The sequence below is a fragment of the Perca fluviatilis genome, chromosome 18, assembly GCF_010015445.1.
Source record: "Perca fluviatilis chromosome 18, GENO_Pfluv_1.0, whole genome shotgun sequence".
NCBI classification, from domain to species: domain Eukaryota; kingdom Metazoa; phylum Chordata; class Actinopteri; order Perciformes; family Percidae; genus Perca; species Perca fluviatilis.
In genome coordinates, this window is record NC_053129.1 from 35,752,160 (window position 1) to 35,779,110 (window position 26,951).

The following is a 26,951-nucleotide window of genomic DNA, read 5'->3' on the forward strand; positions in this document are numbered from 1 at the left end:
GTGCTAACGTTACCGTGCTAACGTTACTGTGCTAACATTAAAGACCTGTCACTTCAAGCATGCAGCGGAGCAACTTTATGAACGCAACCCACCTCCGGTCCCGCTATACACCGTTGAGGAAGACGGGTTCAGAGCAATGATTAAAACTCTGGATTTAAGATGTCTCGCCTCGCTGAAATACGTCCGCCAACCTGCTAACGTTATTCAAACAGCGAAGGAGGCTGACAGCGGAGCTCCGTTCAGTCCCCCACTACAACCACACTACAACAACCTAACTTACCTGTGGCCAAGGTAGTGGTTATACAGTACTAGCTTACAACTATTTAGTTTTGAAAGGGAAACAATGTCAAAGTTGTTTGTATGTGTAGGCTATTCATTCAATTTTATTTTACTACTTTGCAGTTTGCACAATAAAACTAGTTTAGCTTCTGTAACTGTTTCATGGATTTTACTTCATATAAAGTTATTGTATAATGTCGTGGAGCCAAGCAAACCCTTAATGAAAGCTTTTAGTAAACACGATGAAATTAAGATGTTTTTGTGATATTCTATGTACTCCTGACAGTAGAATAAGCCATTATAAACCTATATAAAGGTGGCCCATTATTGAAGGCCCATTATTATTTTTTATATTTATTTTAAGAAGTTTGATTACATCATATTTTCGATTTGAATGTACAATTGTTTTTTAAATAACAAATAAATAAGGATTCAATATATTAAATCTATGTTATTTTGTCTTAGTTAGGAAAGTAATGTTTAGTTAGGAAGGTCTGGTGCCTTTAGTGTCTTCCACATGGTAGAAGGAAGGTATAAGGTGGAAGGTATTAGTTTATTATTAATTCAGCAACGGTATCGGATCGGTATCGGGTATCAACAGATACACAAAGCCCTGGCATTGATATCGGGACTGAAAAAGTCGGATCAGTGCATCCCTACTTAAAACCATCAGATTTATGTTGTCACACCTACAGCTCAGCCCTCATGTCGTCCTCGGGTCAAATTTGACCCGTTCTCAAAACTTTTGTATCAGAAATATGGGTTTCTTTTGAACTAAATTAATCAAAGAATTAAGTACAATTGCAAGTACTCAATTACTACTTTCACTGAATTATGGGTATTCAATCTCATAGCATTTGAAAAAATTTAAATGGTTTCAAAACCTGACTAAACTTTGAGATCCACACTTCTTTGATTCTCCACCGATATATGTTCCCCTAATATTAGTCAAAATAATTCATAATTTCAAAATCATGTATAATCGCCTATAAATGATTTTTATTGACCATGAATTCCAAAAATATGTGTAAAACTATTGGTAATGAGTTGATGTTAGTGAAAAATAGCATCAAAAACATGGAAGAAAGTGGCAATGTGGATAGAGCAGGCGCACATATACTGGGAGGTTTATGCCTCGATGCAGAGGTCTGGGGTTCGAGTCCGGCCTATAATGATTTCCTGCATGTCTTCCCTATCTCTCGCCTCTTTCTCACCTAGTTGTCCTATCCATTAAAAAAAGGTGGAAAAAGCCACCCCCCTAAAAAGAATTATCTTTCAAAAAAAAAAAAAAAAGGTCAGAACACAACACAAGGGTTGAAGCAACACAATTATTTACTTGAGTCAGTTTTAGATTTCCAGAGACCAGCAGGCTTTTCCGGTGATCTTTGGGAGGAAAGTTTCTGGATCTTTGGGTCTAGGAGAGAAGTTTCTGGTCTTTGGGTCTAGGAGGGATGTTTCTAATCTTTGTGTCTAGGAGGGAAGTATTTGATCTTTGGTTCTAGGAGGGTAGTTTCTAATCTTTGGGTCTAGGAGGGAAGTTTCTAATCTTTGGGTCTAGGAGGGAAGATTCTGGTCTTTGGGTCTAGGAGGGTAGTTTCTAATCTTTGGGTCTAGGAGGGTAGTTTCTAATCTTTGGGTCTAGGAGGGAAGTTACTGGTCCACACATGAACCCGCCAGGCATCCTCACATGGTAAAAGACGAGATGTTTTCGCTGGATCCATCCACCGAGCAGCAGGGGACACGTAGAACTCGGAGGTTACCCTGGAGAACCATCGAGGGGCAATTTATCTCTTCCCCAGACACCACAGATCCTGGACGATCCTCCTGAAGTGGTTCCTGAACTTCACGCCTATGAAGGCGTACAGCACCGGGTTCAGGCAGCAGTGCAGGTAGGCGATGGTCTGCGTCACCGTCTTGGCCACTTGCAGGATGTTCAATTCTTGGCACGACTGCACCTCATACATGTTAGCCGTGTCGTAGAGCAGTGTCACGTTGTACGGCAAGTGGCAGATGACGAACACCGCCACCACGGCCAGCACCACCCGCACCGCTTTGTGCCGCTGGAAGTTTCTGGCTTTCAGCAGGGTGACGATGATGGCGGTGTAGCAGAAGACCATGACCAGCAGCGGCAGGATGAAACCCACGGCCAGCTGGGTGCTGGGCACCGCCATCTTGGTAGTCAACGCTGTGGTGTTGTCCGTGAACCTAGTATTAGTAGCAGTAGTAGTTTATTCAGTCATCATAAAGACAATAATTATATACATATCACAGTGTAAACTCAAACAGTAAATAATGACTGAAAGGATTACGATGAAACTAAAGCTCATGTCCATCCCATCCTAAGCTACTGCTACACTCTTAGTCCGGTTACACACTGGCTGCGTGGCATGTCCATTTTTATTGCAGCTCCCATGTTAACAGGTTAGAGCTTACACACTGCCTCCATGACATGTGTGGCTCAAGCAGCGCCGAAAACGCGCGCATGCTAGAAATAGAACCAACGCTTATTTTTCACACGACACGCAAGCGTTTTGGAAGTGTTTCCAGACAAAATAGAATAGGAAAAAATGTTTATATGACATTTTGACATGAATACATTTAATAAATGACATGTTGATGTTTGAAAGTCTCTGGGTTTTGACATAAATGCAAATATATAAATGTCATTTAAGTATGTCACCAGTCAGAAGGAAATATTCTGGAGCCTTTTTTGCCGTCAGTACTGCCGACGTTGTCTTTGCTGTAATCAGATCAGTATATATTTATGTTTATGTTTGTTGGAAACATTCATGTGTCCAGACAAGGCTAGCAGCAGCAGCAGCAGCGCCGCATCAGACACCTTTCTGGCGTGTAAAGACATAAACAAAACGCCACGCAGCTGACACACAACAGAAATGCCACGCTCACGCCACGCAGCCAGTGTGTAACTGGCCATTGGCCTCCTGCACACTGGCTGCGTGGCGGCTGCGTGGCGTTTTCTATGTCTTTGCACACCTTTCTGGTGTCAAACATCAACATGTCATTTATTAAATGTATTTATGTCAAATTGACATATAAAGATCTTTTCATATTCTATTTTGCCTGGAAATGCTTCCAACACGCTTGCGTGTCACGTGAAAAAAAGCATTGGTCCAATTTCTAGTATGCACGCGTTTTCGGCGCGGCTTGAGCAGCACTTGAGACGTGCGTGACACACAGGCAGTGTGCACGCTCTAACCTGTTAACATGGGACACCTAACTTTTTGGCTACATTGAACGTGTGATGTATGGGGACCGTTAGCGGAGCGGATGTGCCACGTAATGTATCTTTTAACCGTTTCCACCTGCAGCGCCGCACGGCGTAGGATTGTTTGAGTCACAGGCGAGACGGAGAGCTTTTGCTTTGGGATCCTTGTTGTTGTTTCGGTTTCAGTTTTTGGAGCCGACACAGAGCTGTGAAACATCAATCTACTGTCAGATGTTATCAGAGGAATCAAGGAATAAAAACAGAAACTCTCAAAATGAAACAACCAACACGCTCACTGATGGTCATTCAGTCATTTTCTGTATATCGGTAGTTTGATTTAAAAGAAATAAAGACACTTTAGGATCCATTTCTGTGTGAAAGAGCCGCACACACCTCACGTAGAAAATATAAATAGAAGACTGTCCTGTTTTTACGCTTGTAGAGTGGATCTCCGCGGAGCAGACGCACTACTTACTCTCTGTCTGGTTGCCAGTTTCATTGATCATAGTGGAAGCGTACACTGTAAAATTTTTCACTGTAAATTCACAGCAAATTGCTGGCTACTAGTTGCATTACTTTCACAGTAATTTACAGGTACGGTAAATCACAATAAATCTACAGCTATATACTGTAACTTCACAGCAGCCAGGCACACATATTTACTCTAATAAAGCAGCATTTAGTTGTGAAATTACATTATCTTGCTGAATATAATCACAATGATATCCTGTATATTTTCATTTTCACTGTAAAAGTAATGCAACTCAGTAGCCAGCGATTTGCTGTGTAGTGTTGGAACCAGGGATGCACCGAATCCACGATTGGGCTTCAGATTCGGCTGAATATTGGGCTTTTTGACAGGGTTGGGTTTCTGCCAAACCTTAGAATTTTTTCCCAGCGAACCAAACCGCTGGCACTCCGCGCGCTACGCTGGTTGCCGTAATGATGGCGCCGTTGATTACGGGAAGGTGTTTTCGTAGGTGGAGCATTCAATGCAGTAGGCCACATGTGTCAAACTCAAGGCCCGCGGGCCAAATCCGGCCCCTTGCAGATTATGATCCGGCCTGCATATCAATTTAGGTTCACAATAAATTTTGGCCCACTTAGTTTTTGTCACTTTTTCTGAAATTTCTGTCAATTTTTCCGATGTTTTGGGGCACTTTTTTTCTATGATGGCTATGGAACTTCTTTAGGGCTTTATGTTGACCAAACTTTGAGTGAGAAGACTATATGACACGTGCAATAATACAGTCAAAGATATTTGACTTTTTCAATTAAATAAACACATGTCAATAAACTAAACATGTCTGGCCCTTGATGTGATTCTTATTTTCCAGCGTGGCCCTCTGGGAAATTGAGTTTAACACCCCTGCAGTAGGCTGTGAGAAAGTGAAATTGGAACGGGTAGGCAGAAAAAGTGTTGTTTGGCAGTACTTTCAGTCAAAAGAAGACCATTCAAGTCCAGCTACATGTTCAAGTTGCAATGCTGATTGGTCTTGTGGTGACGAGGACCCTAAACAATACACAACATGGCCGCTGTTACAACATTTGGTACGAAACATCCGAAAGAATACGAGTTGTGCACGAAGGAATCTCCAGACAGCAGCCAGAATACAGCAACTTCAGATACGGCAAAGGAAGGACAGTCCCTGTTTACTTCATTCATGTGTTTACTGTGTTCATGGACTGAGGATGGGAGGAGGAGTCAGCAGAATCTTAACCAGTGGATTCAGTATTCAGCCGAACCCCAAAAATCTGGATTCGGTGCATCCCTAGTTGGAACGTCCGCTCCGCATTCGTTGCACATGCAATTCAGCCAAATGAATAAATTCATTTAAAAATGGATAATGTCCTGGCAGAAAATTACCGCCTTTTTTGTTACTTTTACACATACTTCTGTTAATCCCCAAAAAAATGCACAATTCTGTAGATTTACAGTTATATCCTCTGTACCTTCAACAGATGTTTCTGTTAATCCAAAGATCAAAGTACAAAAAAACTCCAGTGAGAAATCATTACAGAAAATTCCTTCATATCAACACAGAATATCAGCCCGTATTTCTACGGACCATTTTTATAGATATGCATGTCCTTTGTTCTTATCGATTAGATCTACGGTTGAATAAAAGTTGCTGACTGTTGCATTGTGTTGCAAAAGGGCTATGTGCAGTCATTGAGGAAGTGGCTGTACTCCGGGTGAACTCAGATGAACAGAGGATGCATTGTGTATCACATAGATAAGCAGAAAAACAGGAAAAACTTAAGAGAATAGAAGAGGAAATTGCACCACACAGAAGGCCCCGACTTTGGCATGTGTGTCTGTGAAGATAGTAGTTTCTGTTCCCACAGCCCAATGGTCCCACAGCCCTATGTTCCCACAGCCCTATGGTCACACAGCCCTATGGTCCCACAGCCCTATGTTCCCACAGCCCAAGGGTCCCACAGCCCTATGTTCCCACAGCCCCACGTTCCCACAGCCCTATGGTCCCACAGCCAGGGTTCTAAATTAACTTTTTCGTCTACCAGCCAAATGGCTAATGAATGTTCAAATATTACCAGCCATTCAATAGATTACCATTGGGTTTTTTGGCTGGTGAGTGAAGCAAATCTATTAGCCACTTTCATATTTCACCAGCATTTGGCTGGTAAACGGTGCAAATTTAGAACCCTGCCCACAGCCCCATGTTCCCACAGCCATATCTTCCCACAACCCTATGTTCCCACAGCCTAATGTTCCCACAGCCCTATGTTACCACAGACCTATGTTACCACAGCCCTATTGTCCCACAGCCCTATGGTCCCACAGCCCTATGGTCCCACAGCCCTATGTTAACACAGCCCTATGGTGCCACAGCCCTATGTTCCCACAGCCCTATGGTCCCACAGCCCTATGGTGCCACAGCCCTATGTTCCCACAGCCCTATGGTCCCACAGCCCTATGTTCCCACAGCCCTATGGTCCCACAGCCCTATGTTCCCACAGCTCTATGTCCCCACAGCCCTAAGTTACCACAGTCCTATGTTCCCACAGCCCTATTGTCCCACAGCCCTATGTTACCACAGCCCTATTGTCCCACAGCCCTATGTTACCACAGACCTATGGTCCCACAGCCCTATGTTACCACAGACCTATGGTCCCACAGCCCTATGGTCCCACAGGCCCAGCTTCCCACTTTTCTAGGAAATTTTCAAAATTGGGTTCCTACATTTCCCTTCCATTTAAGCCCTATCCTCCCACAAGAGTGTTTAGTGTTAGTGTTAGGTTTAAAACACATGAGGGGTTAGGGGGATAAAATGTGATACAAATTTATGAAAAAGGAAATGTGGGAACATAGGTCCTAATTTTGGAAAGAAATCTTAGAAATGTGGGAACTGTGGGAACATAGGGCCTAATTTTGAAAATAAATCTTAGAAATGTGGAAACACAGGGCTGTGAGAACATAGAGCTGTGGGAACATAGAGCTGTGGGAACATAGGGCTTTGGGAACATAGGGCTGTGGTAACATAGGGCTTTGGGAATATAGGGCTGTGGTAACATAGGGCTTTGGGAACATAGGGCTGTGGTGCTATAGGGCTGTGGAAACGCTGCTGGGCTGTGTAACATAGGGCTTTGGGAGCACTGTGTGTAACATAGGGCTTTGAGGAACTATAGAACTTGCTGTGTTAACATAGGGCTGTGTAACTGGGCACATGAGCTATAGGGTTGGTGGCACATAGCCACGCTCCCATCACAGTGCAAACACAAACAGTAAATAGTGACTGAAAGGATTAGGCTGAAGCTAAAGCTCATGAATGCCTATCCTATGTCAGATCTACCCACCTGAACTCGCAGACGTGCCTAGGAGGCGTGGAGATATTTGTTGATTCTTCGTCTTCGTCCATGAACATCTCCACGCTGTGGGTCGGCTCGTACCAGTGGTAGAAGTAAAAGTCCGGGACGGACAGCAGTACGGCGGACGCCCACACAATGGCGCAGATGACACGGCTGTAGGCCAGCGAGCGCAGTCTGAAGCTGCGGTGAGCTTGCACGATAGCGATGTACCTGTCGGTGCTGATGCAGGCGAGCAGCAGCATGCCGCTGTACAGGTTCACGCTGTAGGAGCCGCGCAGCAGCTTGCACACCAACGGCCCCATCGGCCACGCCGACAGCTCGTTGTACACGATGAGAGGCAGCGTCACCACGAAGAGGAGGTCGGCGATGGCCACGTTGAGCATGTACATGTCCGTCATGGACTTGGTCTGCTTGTGGAAGGCGTACGTGACGATCACCAGGCTGTTCCCCACGAAGCCCAGGATGCAGATTATGGAGTGCACGTACGGGCCGATGATCAGCTCAATGATGTGGTCGTTCTGGAAGGTACAAGGTCCAATCAGGTCCACGGTATAGTCGGTATAGTTGTCGGAGTCATAGTCGGCTGATTGGTACGTTTCCTTCTCCATCTTCTTCCACTGTAAACAAAGACAGAACAGAGAGAAATGTCAAACTGTGGAGCGAAAATGGAAAAAAGCAACAAAAACATAGGAAAAAAGTGACAAAAAAGTCAGAAAAAACTTTGACAAAAGTGACGAAAAAGTCTGAAAAAAACATTGAAAAATCTTTTCTCAGAGAAACTATCTTTGGACCCAACGGTACGCGGCCCAGAAACTTTGCGTCATGAATACAATCCCTCATGAAGTATTTATTTAAATACTTTTTGTATGAATAAACTGAGTGACGTTGAATCTTCAGCTTTGATCTATGATCCATAGTCTACACGTGTTCAGATGTTCTGAATGAAAACCTGAATGAAAAAGGTAATAAATAGGTAATAAAGTAGAGTCGGAGCGGCCGCGGGGTCCCGGTGGCGTTGGTTTCCCTCCTGTAAAAATGCATCAACAACGTCAAGAAAAAAAAGGGACAAAAACGCCCAAAAATTTCCAAAAAAACAACAACGAACATTTTGAAAAGCGACTAAAACCTGGAAATGAGACGTGGACCTTTGGGTGAGACTTTTAACTTGTTTTTCTGGGTCAAAATATAAAAGAAAATCCAACGTTTTGGTCGTCTTTTTCACACTTTTTTCGAAGTGTCTGTCAATATTTTTCAGCGCTTTTTTTGGCTATTTCTGACATTGTGTGTCTGTGTGTGTGTGTGTGTGTCTAAATGTGTGTGTGTGTGTCTAAATGTGTGTGTGTGTGTGTCTAAATGTGTGTGTGTGTGTCTGTGTGTGTGTGTGTGTTCTATTATCAATGTTTCTTTACATGTTATAAAATTGACTAAAATACCCAAATTCAATGAAAGTAGTGAACTGATCATGTATCTAACTTGTGAAGAGCGTTGTAGAGAACCATCCACATTATTTTGTTTTAAAATGTTTGAAAGAAATCCACATGTTCTGATATAGAAACTTGTTGAAAATGGGTCAAATAAGAGCAGCTGTCTCTGTTGTCGAGTTTAATCCAGAAACACGAACCGATTTATTAGATTAGATTAGATTAGATTAGATTCAACTTTATTGTCATTGTGCAGAGTACAAAGACAATGAAATGCCGTTTGCAAGTATAGACAGGAAATATACTGCAGTGTAGACAGTTAACAGAAGGTGGTTTAGAGTCATATAAACTATGTAGTGATATATATTGCGGAAACATGAGCACATTACCCCCATTCTCCACTCACTCCACTGGCTTCCCGTCTCCACCAGGATTGAGTACAAGGTTTCCCTCCTCACACACCAATGCATCCATGGACACCCCCACCTCAAAGAACTTATCAACAGTGTTGGTCATCTTACTTTAAAAAAGTAATTAGTTACAGTTACAAATTACTTGTCCCAAAAAGTAAATGAGTTAGTAACTCAGTTACCACATTGTAAAAGTAATAAGTTACTCAGCAAAGTAACTGTGACGTTATTTTTTACGTTCTATAACGTCTTTAATGTCAAAGCTTCATAAGATTGGAGTTGCTTGAGGCAGACGTGGATAAAGTCTTTTTTCCTGGGCGTAGCGTGCATGTCAGATAAACATTCTTGACTTTAATTTCAATGAGCGAGAAGTAGTGCCGGTACTTCCAGTTCCTTTGAATTTCCCTGGCACGACGCCATTGTGGCTGTCTTGTGTTTAGTGGTAGTCAGAGCGTGCAGTGAGACATCGTAAGCAGGGCATCCGCCCACCCAGCCAATCATCATTGCATTTGCAACAGTGTCATTATCCCCCCCCCTCTGCTCTCTCTAGGCAGCTGATGTTGAGCCAAAGCCTGACACCTTGCGCTTACCCTACCAAATTGTAGTAACGCGCCAATTTATATTCTCAGTAACGATAACGGCGTTGCAACGATGAGAAAAGTAATTAATTAGATTACTCCGTTACTGAAAAAATAACGCCATTAATAACGCCGTTATACTTAAACGCAGTTACTTCCAACACTGGTTATCAACCCACAAAACACAACCCCTTCCCTCCGCTCCACTCACTCAAACCTCCTCCACATACCCAGAACCAGACTCTGGACAATGGGAGATAGGGCCTTTTGTGCTGCTGCCCCACGTCTGTAGAAGGCCCTCCCTGACACCTTGAGGGCACCTCCACCCACTGACTGTTTTAAAAAAGGTCTTAAGACATTTCTTTTTAGCAAAGCTTTTGGTCCCCTTTAGATCTTTTTTGCTTCTAACCTGTAGCACTTTGAGATCTTTTGATGAAAAGGGCATTATGAATAAAAGGTATTATTATTTATACTAGTGCAGTGCAGGTTGAAAATGTGCCTGTTTGGAACGGGCAATTGCTTGGCCTGTGGTGTTGCTGCTTGTAGAATTCATCAAAACCAAATTGTAGCCAAAAATTACTTACAGAAGGACCCCAAACCACTTCAAATGCAACTCCCCTGTATACCCTACTACTGACTTACTGATTTAGGCTACCTGACAGAGAATGTTGCAGAATCAGAATGTAATCACAAAATATCACAATGAAATTGTGGAGTAATCAGACATTAGCGTCATGGAACCCCCCGGAGGGGCCGTACCCCCCCCCCCCTTTATTAATTAAAACCCCCACCTTTCTTTTTTTTTCACCCCCCCCAACCTCTTAAAACCCCCCGCCTACAATCATTTTTCTGGTAAACATTAGGATAATTAGGACTAATTCAGTACTAAATGCACATAAACACACACACAGACACACACACACATACACACACACAGAGACACACACACAGACACACATTCAATTAAATTCAATTCAATTTTATTTATTGTATCAAATCATAACAGAGTTATCTCGAGACACTTTACAGATAGAGTAGGTCTAGACCACACTCTATAAATTCCAAAACCCCAATAATTACAGTAATTCCAAGCAAGCATTAGCAGTGGCTGTTGCGACAGCGGCGAGGAAAACCTCCCTTTTAGGAAGAAACCTCGGCAGACCCAGACTCTTGATAGGCGGTGTCTGACGGGGCTGGTTGGGGGTGTGATGAACAGTGGCGATAATAGTCACATTAAAGATAATGGAACAGTGACTTCGAAGGTAGTCGTGGAAGTTCATGTCATAGCAGGGCACATCGTGTCATACTGAGTAGTGCAGTCTCCAATACCGGATCCTGACTACTCTGTGCATATGAACATCACAGCAGGGCGTTGCGGGATCTAACGGATAGGTTAGTAACAAGCATTTCTGGGACAGGATGCATACAAAAGGAAACAAGTGGAAACAGAGATGAGAGAGCAGCTCAGTGTGTCATAGGAAGGAAGGAACTTCCCCGGTAGTCTAGAATTATAATAGCATAGCTAAGAGAGGCAGGTTAGCTTAGAGAGAGGTGCCGGATCGGGCTTGAACTCTCCCCTGTACTGGCCTGCCTCCCTCTACTCTCGCTGTATTATTGATTATATGATAAATAAATCTAATGACTACAAAGAGAAGCAAGTGGGCCGTGTTAGGCGGACGCTGCAACTCCTCACTCCTTAAAGTGATGGTTCGGAGTAATTCACCCTAGGGTTCTTTGCACCATGACCTCGAGCCAAACACCCCCTCAGAAGCTTTTTTCACCTGGGTCTAACATTGGGCGAGTTAGCGTAGAGTAGCGTTAGCCGCTGAATAGCTTAGCGCGGGGCTAATGGACCCACATTTGTATCTCTTAAATGACCCAAAATGTTCGAAATAAACTCAAAAAATTTTAATAGTATATATAGGTTATGCTCTCATAAAACGATGGATTGTAAAGTTTGTAAGTACACCAGAAGGTTATGTAAATAACACTTGCCTGCTGGCTTCTGCTCTCTGCTGTTGTTGTTGCTGCTGTAAGACGAGTGCTTAGGGACATCTACAAATTACAACACCGAAAAGAGATGCAACAAAAATATTTTTATATTTTTATATTATTTTTATTTTTTTTTAAAGTAAGTGCTGTAATATAACTAGCAGGAGACAAGTAATAATTGAGGTAAGTTTGGAGACATTACCTTATTTAATCATTAAATTAATACATATTTTTGTTGTATCTCTTTTCGGTGTAGTAATTTATAGACGGCCCTAAGCACTCGTCTAACTGCAGGTAGCAGCAGCAGCAGCAACAGCAACAGAGAGCAGAAGAGAGCAGGCAAGTGTTCATAAACTTCTGGTGTACTTACAAACTTTCCAATCCATCGTTTTATGAGAGCATAACCTATATATACTAGTGTAGACCTTTGGTATCATTTCGGGCAAACTACACATGCCTTTGGTGTGGGAGACCTGTGTCCTATTCCAACTGCGATACATCAACCAATGTGTTCCTGAGCAAGGCACATATCCCCTAGTTCAGGGGTGTCAAACTCAAATTCACTAAGGGCTGCACGTGAAAATAAATAAGTAAGTAAGTAAAGTTTATTTCTATAGCACATTTAAAAACAGCTTGCGCTGACCAAAGTGCTGTACATAGCGCATTAGCCACAGGGTAATAAAATAAAAATATAACGTACAAATCAGTGATTTAGGCTAACACTACAACAAAAGACAAACACTTAATGACAAATATAGCAGGATAAGACAAATAAAATGCCGGGAAGGCCAATGTAAAAAGATGAGTTTTGAGCCTGGCTTTGAATATCACAATTGAAGGGGCATTTCTGATGTCAGGTGGCAGTCGGTTCCACAGCTGGGGGCCAGCAACAGAAAAGGCCCGGTTAAGCCGGGACCGTGGGACATGGAGGAGGCCTTGGCTGGAGGATCTGAGGGACCTGGGAGCTACGGGGGGATGAATGATATCTGCTATGTAGCTGGGGGCCAGCTAAATCACTGATTTGTACGTGTGTTTTATGTTTTATTTTTTATTTTTATTTTATTACCCTGTGGCTAATGCGCTATGTACAGCACTTTGGTCAGCACGAGCTGTTTTTAAATGTGCTATAGAAATAAACTTTACTTACTTACTTACTTACTAAGAAAAAAGCAACAAAAACACACACACACACTCACACACACACACACAGACACACACACACACACACACACACACACACACACACAGACACACATTTCTCTTTAAAGCCACCAGACTGCTGTAACTGTGATGACCAAATGTACGTTTTGTGCAGCTAAACAGTCCTAAATCTGATTTGTACGGTGATAGAAAGAAAAAAGCAACAAAAACATTGCAGGGAAAAACCCGCCAGAAAAGGCCCCAAAAACGTCGGGAAAAAGTGACAAAATGATAAAACATTGAAAAAGCTACAAAAACTAACAACAGAGACAGACACACACACACAAACACACACACACACACAAAGGTGGAGCAGTATGTCTTGTATGTCCCTTACACACACACACACACACACACAGACACACAAAAACACACACACACACACACACACACACACATCTCTCTCTTTAAAGCCACCAGACTGCTGTAACATACTAACTGTAATAACTACCAAACGTACGTTTTGGGCAGCTAAACAGTCCTAAATCTGAGCTGTACGGCGCTGTAGGAGCAGTTGCTGCTGAACTCCCCGATTAAAATAAATACCCTACGTTTGATCTCTGAAGAATAACAAGATTTACGTTATTGTTCATCCCTAGCTTTCCATCCAGACACAGTGACCAGACCAGAGACTTTGGTCACTTGTGATGTGAGAAATGTAAACACAGAGCAGTTTATATTGAGACTGTTGTCAGGTAATGAATGATTTTTACGCACAGCTGACGTTTCCTCAAACCTCTCATTGTTCCTGCTTCAACTTCTGCTCTCCTGATGTGTAAAGTTTGTCCTCTCTGACTTCCCGTATTTTATTAAATGTCAACACAAACAAACACGAAAACACCAGACATAACTACACCGGTGACCAAGATATACTATAACCAGGAGCTCTACACCTTAACTACACCAGTGACCAAGATATACTATAACCAGGAGCTCTACAGGGGTCGGGTGCGCTGCTACACGGGTGGCAGTGAAGGTCAGGGGCCTCGACGGACCAGACCCGGGCAGCAGACGCTGGCTCTGGGGACGTGGAACGTCACCTCTCTGTGGGGGAAGGAGCCGGAACTGGTGCGGGAGGTGGAGCGCTACCGGTTAGATCTGGTGGGGCTTACCTCTACGCACAGTCTCGGTTCTGGAACCATACTCCTGGATAGGGGTTGGACTCTTTTCTTCTCCGGAGTTGCCCAGGGTGTGAGGCGCCGGGCGGGTGTGGGGATACTCACAAGTCCCCGGCTGAGCGCCGCTACGTTGGAGTTTACCCCGGTGGACGAGAGGGTCGCCTCCCTACGCCTGCGGGTTGTGGGGGGGAAAACTCTGACTGTTGTTTGTGCATATGCACCAAACAAGAGTTCGGAGTATTCGGCCTTCTTGGAGACCTTGAGTGGAGTCCTGCATGGGGCTCCAGTGGGGGACTCCATTGTTCTGCTGGGGGACTTCAACGCGCACGTGGGCAATGATGGAGACACATGGAGAGGCGTGATTGGGAGGAACGGCCTCCCTGATCTAAACCAGAGTGGTTGTTTGTTGTTGGACTTCTGTGCTAGTCATGGATTGTCTATAACAAACACCATGTTCGAACATAGGGATGCTCATAAGTGTACCTGGTACCAGAGCACCCTAGGCCGAAGGTCAATGATTGATTTTATAATCGTTTCATCTGATCTGAGGCCGTATGTTTTGGACACTCGGGTGAAGAGAGGGGCGGAGCTGTCAACCGATCACCATCTGGTGGTGAGTTGGGTCAGGGGGTGGGGGAAGACTCTGGACAGACCTGGTAAGCCCAAACGGGTAGTGCGGGTAAATTGGGAACGTCTGGAGGAGGCCCCTGTCCAACGGACTTTCAACTCGCACCTCCGGCGGAGCTTTTCGTGCATCCCTGTGGAGGCTGGGGGCATTGAACCCGAGTGGACAATGTTCAAAGTTTCCATTGCTGAAGCTGCGGCGAGGAGCTGTGGTCTTAGGGGTCTTAGGTGCCTCAAGGGGCGGTAACCCACGAACACCGTGGTGGACACCGGTGGTCAGGGAAGCCGTCCGACTGAAGAAGGAGTCTTTCCGGGATATGTTATCCCAGAGGACTCCGGGCGGTTGCAAGGTACCGAAAGGGCCGGCGAGGCTGCAGCCTCTGCCGTAGAGGAAAAGCAGCGGGCGTGGGAGAAGTTTGGAGAAGACATGGAGAAGGACTTTCGGTCGGCACCAAGGTGCTTCTGGAAAACTGTTCGCCACCTCAGGAGGGGGAAGCGGGGAACCATCCAAGCTGTGTACAGTAAGGATGGGACACTGTTGACCTCAACTGAGGAGGTAATAGGGCGGTGGAAGGAGCACTTTAAGGAACTCCTGAATCCGACTAATACGCCCTCTAATACGTTAGAGGCAGAGCTGGGGGATGATGGGGGATCATTGTCAATTTCCCAGGCGGAAGTCACTGATGTAGTCAAACAACTCCACAGTGGCAAAGCCCCTGGGATTGATGAGATCCGTCCAGAAATGCTCAAGGCTCTGGGTGTGGAGGGGCTGTCCTGGTTGACACGCCTCTTCAACATTGCGTGGAAGTCTGGGACAGTGCCAAAGGAGTGGCAGACCGGGGTGGTGGTTCCCTTTTTAAAAAGGGGGACCAGAGGGTGTGTGCCAATTACAGAGGTATCACACTTCTCAGCCTCCCTGGTAAAGTCTACTCCAAGGTGCTGGAAAGGAGGGTTCGGCCGATAGTCGAACCTCAGATTGAAGAGGAACAACGCGGATTCCGTCCTGGTCGTGGAACAACTGACCAGCTCTTCACTCTCGCAAGGATTGTGGGATACTGTGGGAGGTGCTGCGGGAGTATGGGGTGAGGGGGTCTCTTCTCAGGGCCATCCAATCTCTGTACGACCAAAGTGAGAGCTGTGTCCGGGTTCTCGGCAGTAAGTCAGACTCGTTTCAGGTGAGGGTTGGCCTCCGCCAGGGCTGCGCTTTGTCACCAATCCTGTTTGTAATATTTATGGACAGGATATCGAGGCGTAGTCGGGGTGGGGAGGGGTTGCGGTTCGGTGGGCTGGGGATCTCATCACTGCTCTTTGCAGATGATGTGGTCCGGATGACATCATCGGCCTGCGACCTTCAGCACTCACTGGATCGGTTCGCAGCCGAGAGTGAAGCGGTTGGGATGAGGATCAGCACCTCTAAATCTGAGGCCATGGTTCTCAGCATTGACAACATTGGTTGTGTACCCAGAGTTTACTAAAAAAGGTTTTGAACAACTCACCCTACGAATCAATATCAAAACTAGTAGGACAAGTGGGAGGCGGAGTGCACCGTGTGCAAAGCTGGCACATATGTTTCAGTGTCTTTATTATTTATCGTATTACATTGAAAAGGTATTAAGAGATACTTTGTTGAAGCTGGATTTTCTAACACAGAAGAGGTCATATTTAGAACATTATTTCATATTATTTATTCATTTTAAAAGAGAGCTCTTATTTTGTTACAGGTTGTTATAGATTGTATTTTATTTTTGTTGTCTATTTGTCGTCTTTTTTGTCGTCTATTTGTTGCGTTTTTGTTGCCCTTTTTGTCATCTATTTTGTTGTCTGTTTCGCCTTTTTTGTTGTCTATGTGTCGCCTTTTTTGTTGTGTCGCCCATTTTGTCGTCTTTTTGTCTCCTTTATTTTATTACAGAAGTTATTTTTGCAGCATTGAGGCATAATAAAGCATGTTCATTAACCTCAGAGAAGCCTGTCTGAATTTGTGTCTCGAGGCCGAGCCGAGTGTCCTCCTACTTGGAAATCAAAATATGGTAGCACAGATCCTGTCTGTCTGTCTGTCTCTCTGTCTGTCTCTGTCTGTCTGTCTGTCTTCAGATGTGACTTTTCATGTTGGACAACTCTCTCTCATGAGGTTTAATTTCTAATGTTTTATAGATTACTCGTCGTTAAAACTGCTGAGTCACCTGTACAGGTACAAATGTCTCGGTGACTTCCTTATTAGAGTTCGGATATTAGAATATTCTGTCCGAGCCTGGCCGGCGTCCGACAGAGCCGTGTCCGAGCCCGGCCCGAGCCCGACAGGCATTTAGAAATTTATGTCCGAGCCCGACACAGTTAAAATCTCATGTTTTTTCCTCTCATACTAATGACACATGTAGGCTACGTTTGTTTGTGTGGAAAGACCTTTTTTATTAAGCAACTGTAGGAAGTGTGACGACCCCTCCCAATCTGCCTGCCTGTCATGTCCTGCTCCTCTGTTTGCAGGTACTGGGAGTGGGCGGGTAGGTGGAGCTGGGAGGGTCGTCTGTACCTGGCCATCTGGGTGTGGCTTAAGGAAACCACACATGGCAAACACGACTGATGTCTACGACATTTACACACCCCACTATTGCATTTATGTTTAGTTAATTTGTGTTATTAGTATATTTAGTTAAATAAACTACATTTTTGTTAATCTATCTGTGTGTGACCTCCCTTTTGTTGCCGGCCTTGAGCCAAGCGGTAACAAATTGGGGCTCGTCTGGGATCTTTAGTACTGGGAAACTGGTAAAAGGAAAAAAAATTTTTTGGGAGTGTTTCACACAGATTTGTTTACTCGCTCTGGTAATCGTTGACATGTTTTCCTGTACTGCTAGGCAGAGTTGAGGGCTGGTAAGTTTTTTGGAACCTGTTATTCCTTATAGGCATAAGCGATGAGGGGCGCCCAGTGTCCCCATTGACCTTTTTTTGTTTTAGTTTGTTATTTTTGTGCAGCAGGTGGTTAGAGCAGTTCTAGGAGCTGCTCGGGTGCACTCCATGGCTGTCTAGGTGATTTTCAGCATGCTGAAAGTTAACCGGGTTACTGGGCTTGCGCTTAATTTATCCCGCCGCTAGTCTGTATGAAGACTAGGGTTGAGTGAGAGAGGTAGTATTGGTTAGGCAGTTAGCCAGAGGAATGGGGTTCCAATATTAAAGCAGCCAGTCATCTTTGTCTAGTGGTGAACATTTGTTTTGGTGGTGTTCTTGCCTGCCTGTAGTGTTTTTACAGTATTTGTTGCTGGGAGAAATGGCTTCAATTGAAGAATTTGTTCAGTTTCCAAGTGAAGAGGTGCTTAATTCTTACAAAAAAGAACAGCTATTTAGAGTAGCTGACCATTACAGTGTAGATCTCTCCAAGAAATTAAAGAAAGATGAGTTGTTGGACACTTTAAAGACCAACTTAGTGGAGCAGGGTGTTTTGCCTGTTCTAGTGAAGTCTGCTAGTGTACCTTTGGTAGTGACTGGTTTGTCTGATGTAGATGGGGAAGCTGAGGTGTCTAACAGGGCTCCTGTTTTAGCTGGTCTTGGGACTGGATTGTCATTTGAGGAGCAGAAACAGCTAGTCTTGTTACAATTGGAGTTAGAAAAGGTACGACACAATGTTCGTCTTCGGGAAGCGGAACTAGCCCATGATCAGGCAAGGCAACAGGTAGAGTTGGAGCGTTATAGGTTGGACCTTATAAGTAAGGGAAAGCTGCAACATGAGCCACAGAGGGCGGAGGACGTAGTAGGGCGTGCTCCTCATACCCCATCATTTGATGTTTCGGTAGATTTGCGGTTAGTTCCAAAATTTAATGAAAGTGATCCGGATATTTTCTTGGTGTTGTTTGAACGTTTAGCAGTGGCCCGAAGTTGGTCTGACACTGATAGCACTCTACTGCTTCAGTGTGTGCTCACTGGCAAAGCCCAGGAGGCATTCTCAGCCATGAGTGTTGCTGACAGTGTTAGCTACAAATTGGTTAAAGCTGCTGTATTTAGGGCCTATGAATTGGTACCGGAAGCATATCGTCAGCGGTTCAGGTCAGACAAAAAAGAGATGCGGTCTCACACTGAATCTGTTCGTGATTTAGCCACTCATTTTAATAGATGGTGTGCTGCGTCCCAGGTAAATACCTTGGAGGATTTGCAGGACCTTATTTTGCTTGAACAGTTTAAGAATACTCTGCCTGACCGGGTGGTAACTTACATAAATGAACAGAAAGTAAGTAAGGTTACAGATGATGCTAAATTGGCAGATGAGTTTGTCTTGACCCATAAAGTTTTTTTTGGGGAGAACCGTGGTCGTGGATATGCTGCCCACTCTAACAGGAGTTTGTCAGAAGCAGACAGGGGTTTCCAGGGAAAGTTGGATCCACATCATGTCTGTAATTACTATTTGGGGGGAGGGTCACTGGAGAAATGAGTGCCCGGTGTTGAAGAAAAAGTTGAAGCCTGTGTATTCGCCAGCAAAGTCATCTGCTGCTGCTGCGTCTTTGCGTGCAGAGCGAAGTCGTGTCATTGCTGCTGTGCGGGAGCACACAAAACCTTTATTGGAGTCGGGGACTGAGGTTCCTGTGAAGGAGCAACAGTGGATGATTTCCTCAGTTAATGAGGAGATTGATCCCGCATATGCAGCATTTGTAACTGATTGTTATGTTTCACTGGTTGGGAGTGACAGGAAAGTTCCTGTTAAGATATTGCGAGATTCAGGGGCGCTTGACTCATTTATTGTGGACTCTGTGCTACCTTTCTCCTCTGGGACAGACACCGGTGCCAGTATTGCTGTCCGGGGGATGGGTTTGATGTTTTTTTCTGCTCCTCAGCATAAATTGTCACTTTTCTCGGATCTGGTGAAGTGACCCTGGGGGTGCGCCCTTCCTTGCCTATGGGGGGAGTGCACGTCATTCTTGGAAATGACCTGGCAGGAAATCGTGTGTGGCCTGTTTCATCTGTTTCGGTGGATACTCCAACTCAACAGGTAGAAGATTTTGAGTCACCCAAAAACATTTCCGTGGTGCTTTCACATTGTGCTGTGACACGGGCAATGAGCCGAGCCAGTGAAGGTTCCTGTCTTGATAGCCCAGTAAAAAAAAGGGAGTCTGTATTTCCTTTGCCTGCTTTTTCCGTGCCTATGTCTTGCAGTAATCTTGTAGAAAAGCAGAAGGAGAAAAAGGAGGAAGGTTGCAAGACCAACAATGGTGGACGTTCGGGCAGTCCTGGAGATCGGCGTTCCCCTAACTCTTTTTGTGGGGACTGGCAAGCAAACAATAATCGGTTTATCGACAACTACAGAGCCAGGGATAGAAATTTAACAGGACTGAAGGACATCCATGGCAAGAAAAGGGGGGTGAGACAGGAAACTGTGACCGCCTACAGCAACTGGTCCTTTGAGGAAGTTGTGCAGGAACTCATCAAGCAGAAAGAAGTGGTGAAAAAGATGCCCAAATCAAGGAGCTGAAGATGCGGTGGCTGATGCCATGTCCGGGGCTATGACTGTTAATGTGACTTGGGTTTGCCTTCTTGCAGTATTTTTTTCTATCCATTTTGGTATTCTCTCTTAAATTGCTTCCTAGGTCCCAAGGTTGCTGGGAGGATGAACTTGATGGTGAGAGTGTCTGCAGGTTGTATTGACATACACAGGTTAAAGTTTGTATTCCAGAGTCATGTTGTTGGTCTGAAATTTGGGTTTTGACTCACTTTTTTGGCATGTTTTTTTTTATTGAATGTGTTTTTAACAGTTGGTGATACGTGTTGGATATAGTGTGGACTCCCATCTTAAGGGAGGGGGTGTGACGACCCCTCCCAATCTGCCTGTCATGTCATGTCCTGCTCCTCTGTTTGCAGGTACTGGGAGTGGGCGGGTAGGTGGAGCTGGGAGGGTCGTCTGTACCTGGCCATCTGGGTGTGGCTTAAGGAAGGCATAAAAGATTGCTCTCCTGGGAGTCTCACTCTTTCAGCTGGTCCTACTGCAATCATCCACCATTTTGTTCTTTGTTTGGTTTGTTACACCTTACAACACACATCACACCATTCATTCACTCAACCTTCACTCAACCACACATGGCAAACACGACTGATGTCTACGACATTTACACACCCCACTATTGCATTTATGTTTAGTTAATTTCTGTTATTAGTATATTTAGTTAAATAAACTACATTTTTGTTAATCTATCTGTGTGTGACCTCCCTTTTGTTGCCGGCCTTGAGCCAAGCGGTAACAGAAGGCATTTGGAAATGTCAACAGATGAGCGCATCAGCGCACACAGGGCAACAAGCGCACGTTAATAAGCTGTTAAAATGTTCAATGTGATAACCTCTCTTGATCACATCGTTTCCGACTGTGATCAGAAAACCAGGGGAGACTCGTTACCTCCAGGGCCCACGGTATAACATGAATAACCACTAACTCTGCTCCGGTTGCATCTACAACACATCTGCTTCCTCTTTCTCTAGGCTATCTCTCTTCTGCCCACTTACCACACACACACACACACGCCCGAGTGTGTCCGAGCCCATAATTTCTAAATATCTGTCCGAACCCGGCCTGGCCCGTCGGGTACCGTCGGGACCCGTTGGCCTCGGGTCGGGTATCCATGCCTTATTATTTATGACCCAAATCATCGAATAAACTACTGTAACACACACACACACACAGACACACAGACACACACACACGCACACAGACACACACACATACACACACAAACACACACACACACACACAGACAGACACACATACACACACACACGCACACACACACACACACACATATACACACACAGACACACACAAACACACACACACACACAGACAGACACACACATACACACACACAGACACAAAGAAACACACACACACACAGACAGACACAAAGACACACACACACACAGACACACACACACACACACACACACAGAGACAAACACACACATACACACACACACACGCACACAGACACACACACATACACACACAGACACACACAAACACACACACACACACACAGACAGACACACACATACACAGACAGACACAAAGACACACACACACACAGACACACACACTTACCTTGCAGAACATGATGGGAGTTAGTGTCTTTGTTCGTTAGTTTTAGTTCCACCACCAGTCTCACAATAACACTAAGAGATGCAGGCAGCACGTCTACTGAGGTTACGGTGTGTGTGTGTGTGTGTGTGTGTGTGTGTGTGTGTGTGTGTGTGTGTGTGTGTGTGTGTGGTATAGTTTGTTGTATTTATTTTAATTTATGTAATTCCTGTCTTACACGAAGCAAACATGTCTGACGTGTTTAACAGCAGTTTGGACCAGAGACACGTTTCAGCCTGTCAGACACACACACACACCAGGGGTCTCATTTATAAAACTGTGTGTAGATTCTATTCTGAAAGATTTCAGCCACCAAAAAGTCAGAATTTTCGTACGCAAAAACAAAATTCTGATTTATAACACTTTGCAGCGCACACCGGTATGCATTCTTCTCGTTATAAATACAGATGTACGTTACCTTATGCGGTCGTGCACGAGCCTCACGCTCTTCCCAAGGTCGTCCCATATTTGTCCTAATAAGGTCCATGTTAATTAATCAATGAATATTCCAGCCTTGAAAGGAGCCCTTGATCACCAATCATGAAACGGAAAAATGGAAAAAAAAAGCCTGATTCAGTGATTGTGAGATGGAGGTGCTCCTAACAAAGGTAGAACATCCAAACTACATCCTGTTTGGAGGCCTCAACCCTTGTGTGGTGTTCATATTTTGGTGACACAGCCTTAATACTTAACAGATTTAGCTCAATTACCAATGATACATACATCATATGGTTCATATTTGCCATTTGTCCCTGTGAGATCACATTTACAATAATATGATCATTTTCGTTTTTTGTGAGAAAACAAGGAAATTCAATTATGAAAAAGGTAAAAAATAGAAACAAGATTTTGGATCATTATTGGTGCTTATTTCTTAGAACTTAATCTGAACAGGTGAAAGTGCTTGAAACTTTGTGGGAATAGCAGGTGCAGAAAGACAACATTCCCACACACAGACACCTACACTCAGACACGCACACATACAGACGCACAGACACACACATAAACACACACACACACACACACACACACACACACACACACACACACACACACAGAAAAAAAAACACACACACAGCAGGCCCAGTTAGGAGGAGGACACAGTTTAGTTTCATAGCACCTACAATTATTACACTCGGGTCCAGTAGACCTGAACACCTCCAGGGGGGGGGTTGTACCATGTGTAGTCATATGTAATAGTTATGTGTAGGGGGGGGGTGTACCATGTGTATCATATGTAATAGTTATGTGTAGGGGTGTACCATGTGTATCATATGTAATAGTTATGTGTAGGGGGGTGTACCATGTGTATCATATGTAATAGTTATGTGTAGGGGGGTGTACCATGTGTATCATATGTAATAGTTATGTGTAGGGGTGTACCATGTGTATCATATGTAATAGTTATGTGTAGGGTGTACCATGTGTATCATATGTAATAGTTATGTGTAGAAAAGGGTGTACCATGTGTATCATATGTAATAGTTATGTGTAGGGGGGTACCATGTGTATCATATGTAATAGTTATGTGTAGGGGGGTGTACCATGTGTATCATATGTAATAGTTATGTGTAGGGGGGTGTACCATGTGTATCATATGTAATAGTTCTGTGTAGGGGGGTGTACCATGTACCATGCTGTCGATATCGTCTGTAACAGACGCGATGGAGGAATCTACACATCTCAGTTCTCCAGCGGCAGCCACCTGATGTAAACAGATTCAACCCAAGCGCTCTTTGGTGACGTGGTCGATTCTGTTACTGTTGATCATCTGTCCGACAATCTGATTGGTCCGAACAGATCTTGTTCGGGCATAATTGCTCCTCGACGGATCAAGTCCAGACCAAACGTCCCGACCTTAAATGTTGTGGGCGGGGCTAAGTTTGGCTGGCATCCAGGCTAAGTTTGAACATGAACTCAGAGGACAATCAAACTGCTGCTTATTAGGACATACAACCAACTAGGACAGGACAGGTTAGAGTTTATAGAAATACACACACACACACACACAGACACACAGACACAGACAGACAGACACACACACACACACACACACAGAGACACACAGACAAACACACAGACTCACACACACACACACACACACTAAAACTTCATTCATCGCACCGCACAACTTCCCATTTCAGCAGAAATTCTTTAAATTGAAGTAAGTTCTCTGAGATACTTCCTGATTTATTTATTTTTTACAACCACAAAATTGCAACTGAGACAAAAACATGACTTGTCACACATCACCACCGGACCGTCAGACATCCTGAACACAGAATAATGGAAGTATAAGTATAAGGTTAGTAAAAGACTTTAGGTCATTTTTTCAGACGAGCACATAATCCTAAAATATCCAGATTTCCTGACGGAGTTCTCCATCAACAACCCCACCTTCAAGCTGCAGTATGAGGACAGCTAGCTCTAACTGTACCGTGCCGTGCCATGCTAAAACTGTGATTAGTTTGAAGTTAAACTTGGTTTCCAGCAGAAGAAAACTACCACCAGGGTGGGTCAGACTGTCAGGGGTTTTCTGTGTTTGCAGTTTAAACTGAAGCGGGTTAAAAAGACACTTCCGTGTAGATCCAAACAGTTTGAGCACATTTACGGTCCAACAGACCCGTTAACGTGTTCAAAGTGGAACATGTGAAGAAAGGTGACTGTTAGCAGTGAAGTTTGGACTCACCTCCGTCAGCTTTAAGGGAAGACAAGTTGGGTTAAAGCTCTCATCTGGCCATCCACTCCGACTGTCACTAACTCATTAAAACCTGTCTGTCTCTCTGTCTGTCTGTCTGTCTGTCTGTCTGTTGGACTGCCTCTGGTTGCACTGCGACCCTCTGCACATGCGCATTATCTATAACACAAACAAACAAACACACACACACACACACACACACACACACACACAAACACAGAGACACACTCACATACACACACACACAGACACAGACACACACATACACAGAGAGACACAGAGACACACATACAAAGACACACACACACACACACAGACACACAAACAGACACACAGTCACACACATACACACACACAGAGACATAGAGACACAAACACAGACACACACTCACACACACGAACACACAGAGACACACAGAGACACACACACACAAACAAAGACACACACTCACACACACACAGTCATACAAACAGAGACACGCACTCACACACACACACACACACAGACACACACACAGTTCATTCCTCATACTATAAAAGGAAACTAGTCTTTAGGGCTGCAGCAGGAATCATTTGAGTAGGTAAAGTTATGGTAATTCACCGAGGCAGAGCCAGATGGTTCAAACATTCGGGCATATGGTGCATTCAAGGCACCTGGGAAAATCAGGGACCGCCCCCGTGATTACGTAGGTTTTTTGTTTTTTTTTATGGCGTTTGGCATAACAACTTGTTGCATGACTGCCACCAGCTGTTGGCTGTAGCCTACAGCAGGGGTTTTGAAACTTCCTTCAATAATGTCCCCATTTTGAATTGTCTCTTTAAGCCAGGTACCCCCTGATCTTGGAATAAAGATGGTAGAAAGAAAGAAGGGAGGAAGGCAAGAATAGGTATCAAAAACTTTAAAAACAATGACATAACTTTTGAAAAAAGTGAGAAACTTGTAAAAAGTAGAAAGCCAATAGAAGGAAGGATAGATTAGGTCCAAAGAAGGAGACACGAATGTCACATTTTTGGTAGAAAAAAAGTCTACATAGATGAACAATATTCTGGACTACAGCCTTGTACCCCTAGGGGGACACGTACCCCCTGCAGTCCTCCAAAGTGTCAGTAGTCCTAATCAGAGCTGAAGAGATGCACACAATGCACACTGGTGCTTTGCCGGCATCTGCTGACAGAATGCGATATTGCCTGTGCTAAAATCCAACTCACCGCCACGGGAAAACTGAGGAGGGTTCTTTTTGACCAGTGGGATGTGGGTGAGCCCTTGTGGACCAGTGTGTGCTTCAATGTGGATAAAAAAAAACAGCCCCTTTGAAGGCAGGTTTCACCATCAAACATCATGTACCTATGGCCTTCCTCCATCCTCCACTAGACGTGTTGAAATTAATCAAATAATCAATGCATCGAATTGTGGACATGGAAAATGCTGCATCGATAATTGATCTGGTCATAATAGATTATTTCTGTTTACAATGTAATGTAGGCCTAACAACCTTTCTGTTTACACATTCTGGTATGTTTTAACACATTCGGGAAGTGCCATGTGCTCAGTGCTGTATAGTTTTATGTATCCAATTTATTTAGTATTAGAGCACTGCACAATGTTTGGTTTTTGAAGCTTGAAAAGCTATGAATTAAATATCCTATATGGCTTTAATAGAAACATGGATTTGATGCATCGAGATATTGAATCGAATCAAATCGCTGACATGATAATCGTAATCGATTCTAATCGGGAAATCAGGTAAGATTCACACCTCTAATCAATACTTTATCATTTAATTAGTGATGCTCATTGTCAGAGAGAAAATAAAAGATCGATGTCCCCATCACTGTGTTTGACAGGTGTTTGTGTGGCTATACGAGTAGCTTACTCTCATTTCAGGAAGGATCACGGTCCTCTTGAAGCCAGCACACATGAGTATGTTTATATTTGAGTTATTTCATTCACCTTTCAATCTATTAAAACATATAACCAACTTTTCTGCTACATCCCTATCCCTAGGCAATTCAGGTATTAAGCATACAGGAGGTTATACATTGGGCATATGGTATTCTGGGGAGGAACATACGCAGGCCGATACCGTCCTGCCTGGTTTCAGACTTCCAAGAAGGTGCCTACAAAGGATTTGAATGGCCTTGTTTGGATGAAGATTATTTTAATTACCTTTTTCAGTTTTTTTTAACAGTTTAGTAGTATCTTTGTTTTGTTGTGAGGTTACATCCCCAATCCCCTCAATTAAATAAATCACTGATTTAAAAAAAAAAAAACAGTAGACAGAAGACATGCATTTTATTTCAATAAAATTAGTTTATTGGTTACTCACACATGCACAAACACATGCAAAGTGACACATGACAAAATCACAACTAAAAGCTCCCACCAACAGGTACAATTACAAGCAAACAAAAGACAAAGCAACACAAACATGCAGTGTTGTAATGGAACAAAGTACAAATACTTCACTACTT

At 44.0% G+C, this 26,951-nt stretch overlaps 1 protein-coding gene across 1 annotated transcript; it reads right to left on the reverse strand.

Moving 5' to 3' along the window:
* Positions 1-1,581: 1,581 nt before the first annotated feature.
* LOC120546667 (C-C chemokine receptor type 6-like) lies at positions 1,582-24,572 on the reverse strand. The gene is made up of 3 exons (XM_039781787.1): positions 24,471-24,572; positions 7,325-7,953; positions 1,582-2,484 (listed from the first exon to the last, which is right to left on the reverse strand). The coding sequence occupies exons 2-3, from the start codon at positions 7,942-7,944 to the stop codon at positions 2,064-2,066; spliced, it is 1,041 nt and encodes a 346-aa protein (XP_039637721.1). The 5' UTR covers positions 7,945-7,953; positions 24,471-24,572; the 3' UTR covers positions 1,582-2,063.
* Positions 24,573-26,951: the final 2,379 nt, after the last annotated feature.

Bases quoted from the DNA above. Each gene is read 5' to 3' on its own strand.
- LOC120546667 (XM_039781787.1), bottom strand. From the start codon at position 7,944: ATGGAGAAGGAAACGTACCAATCAGCCGACTATGACTCCGACAACTAT. The intron at 2,485-7,324 runs GTGGGTAGATCT...TACTAATACTAG, and splicing joins AGGCACGTCTGCGAGTTCAG to GTTCACGGACAACACCACAG.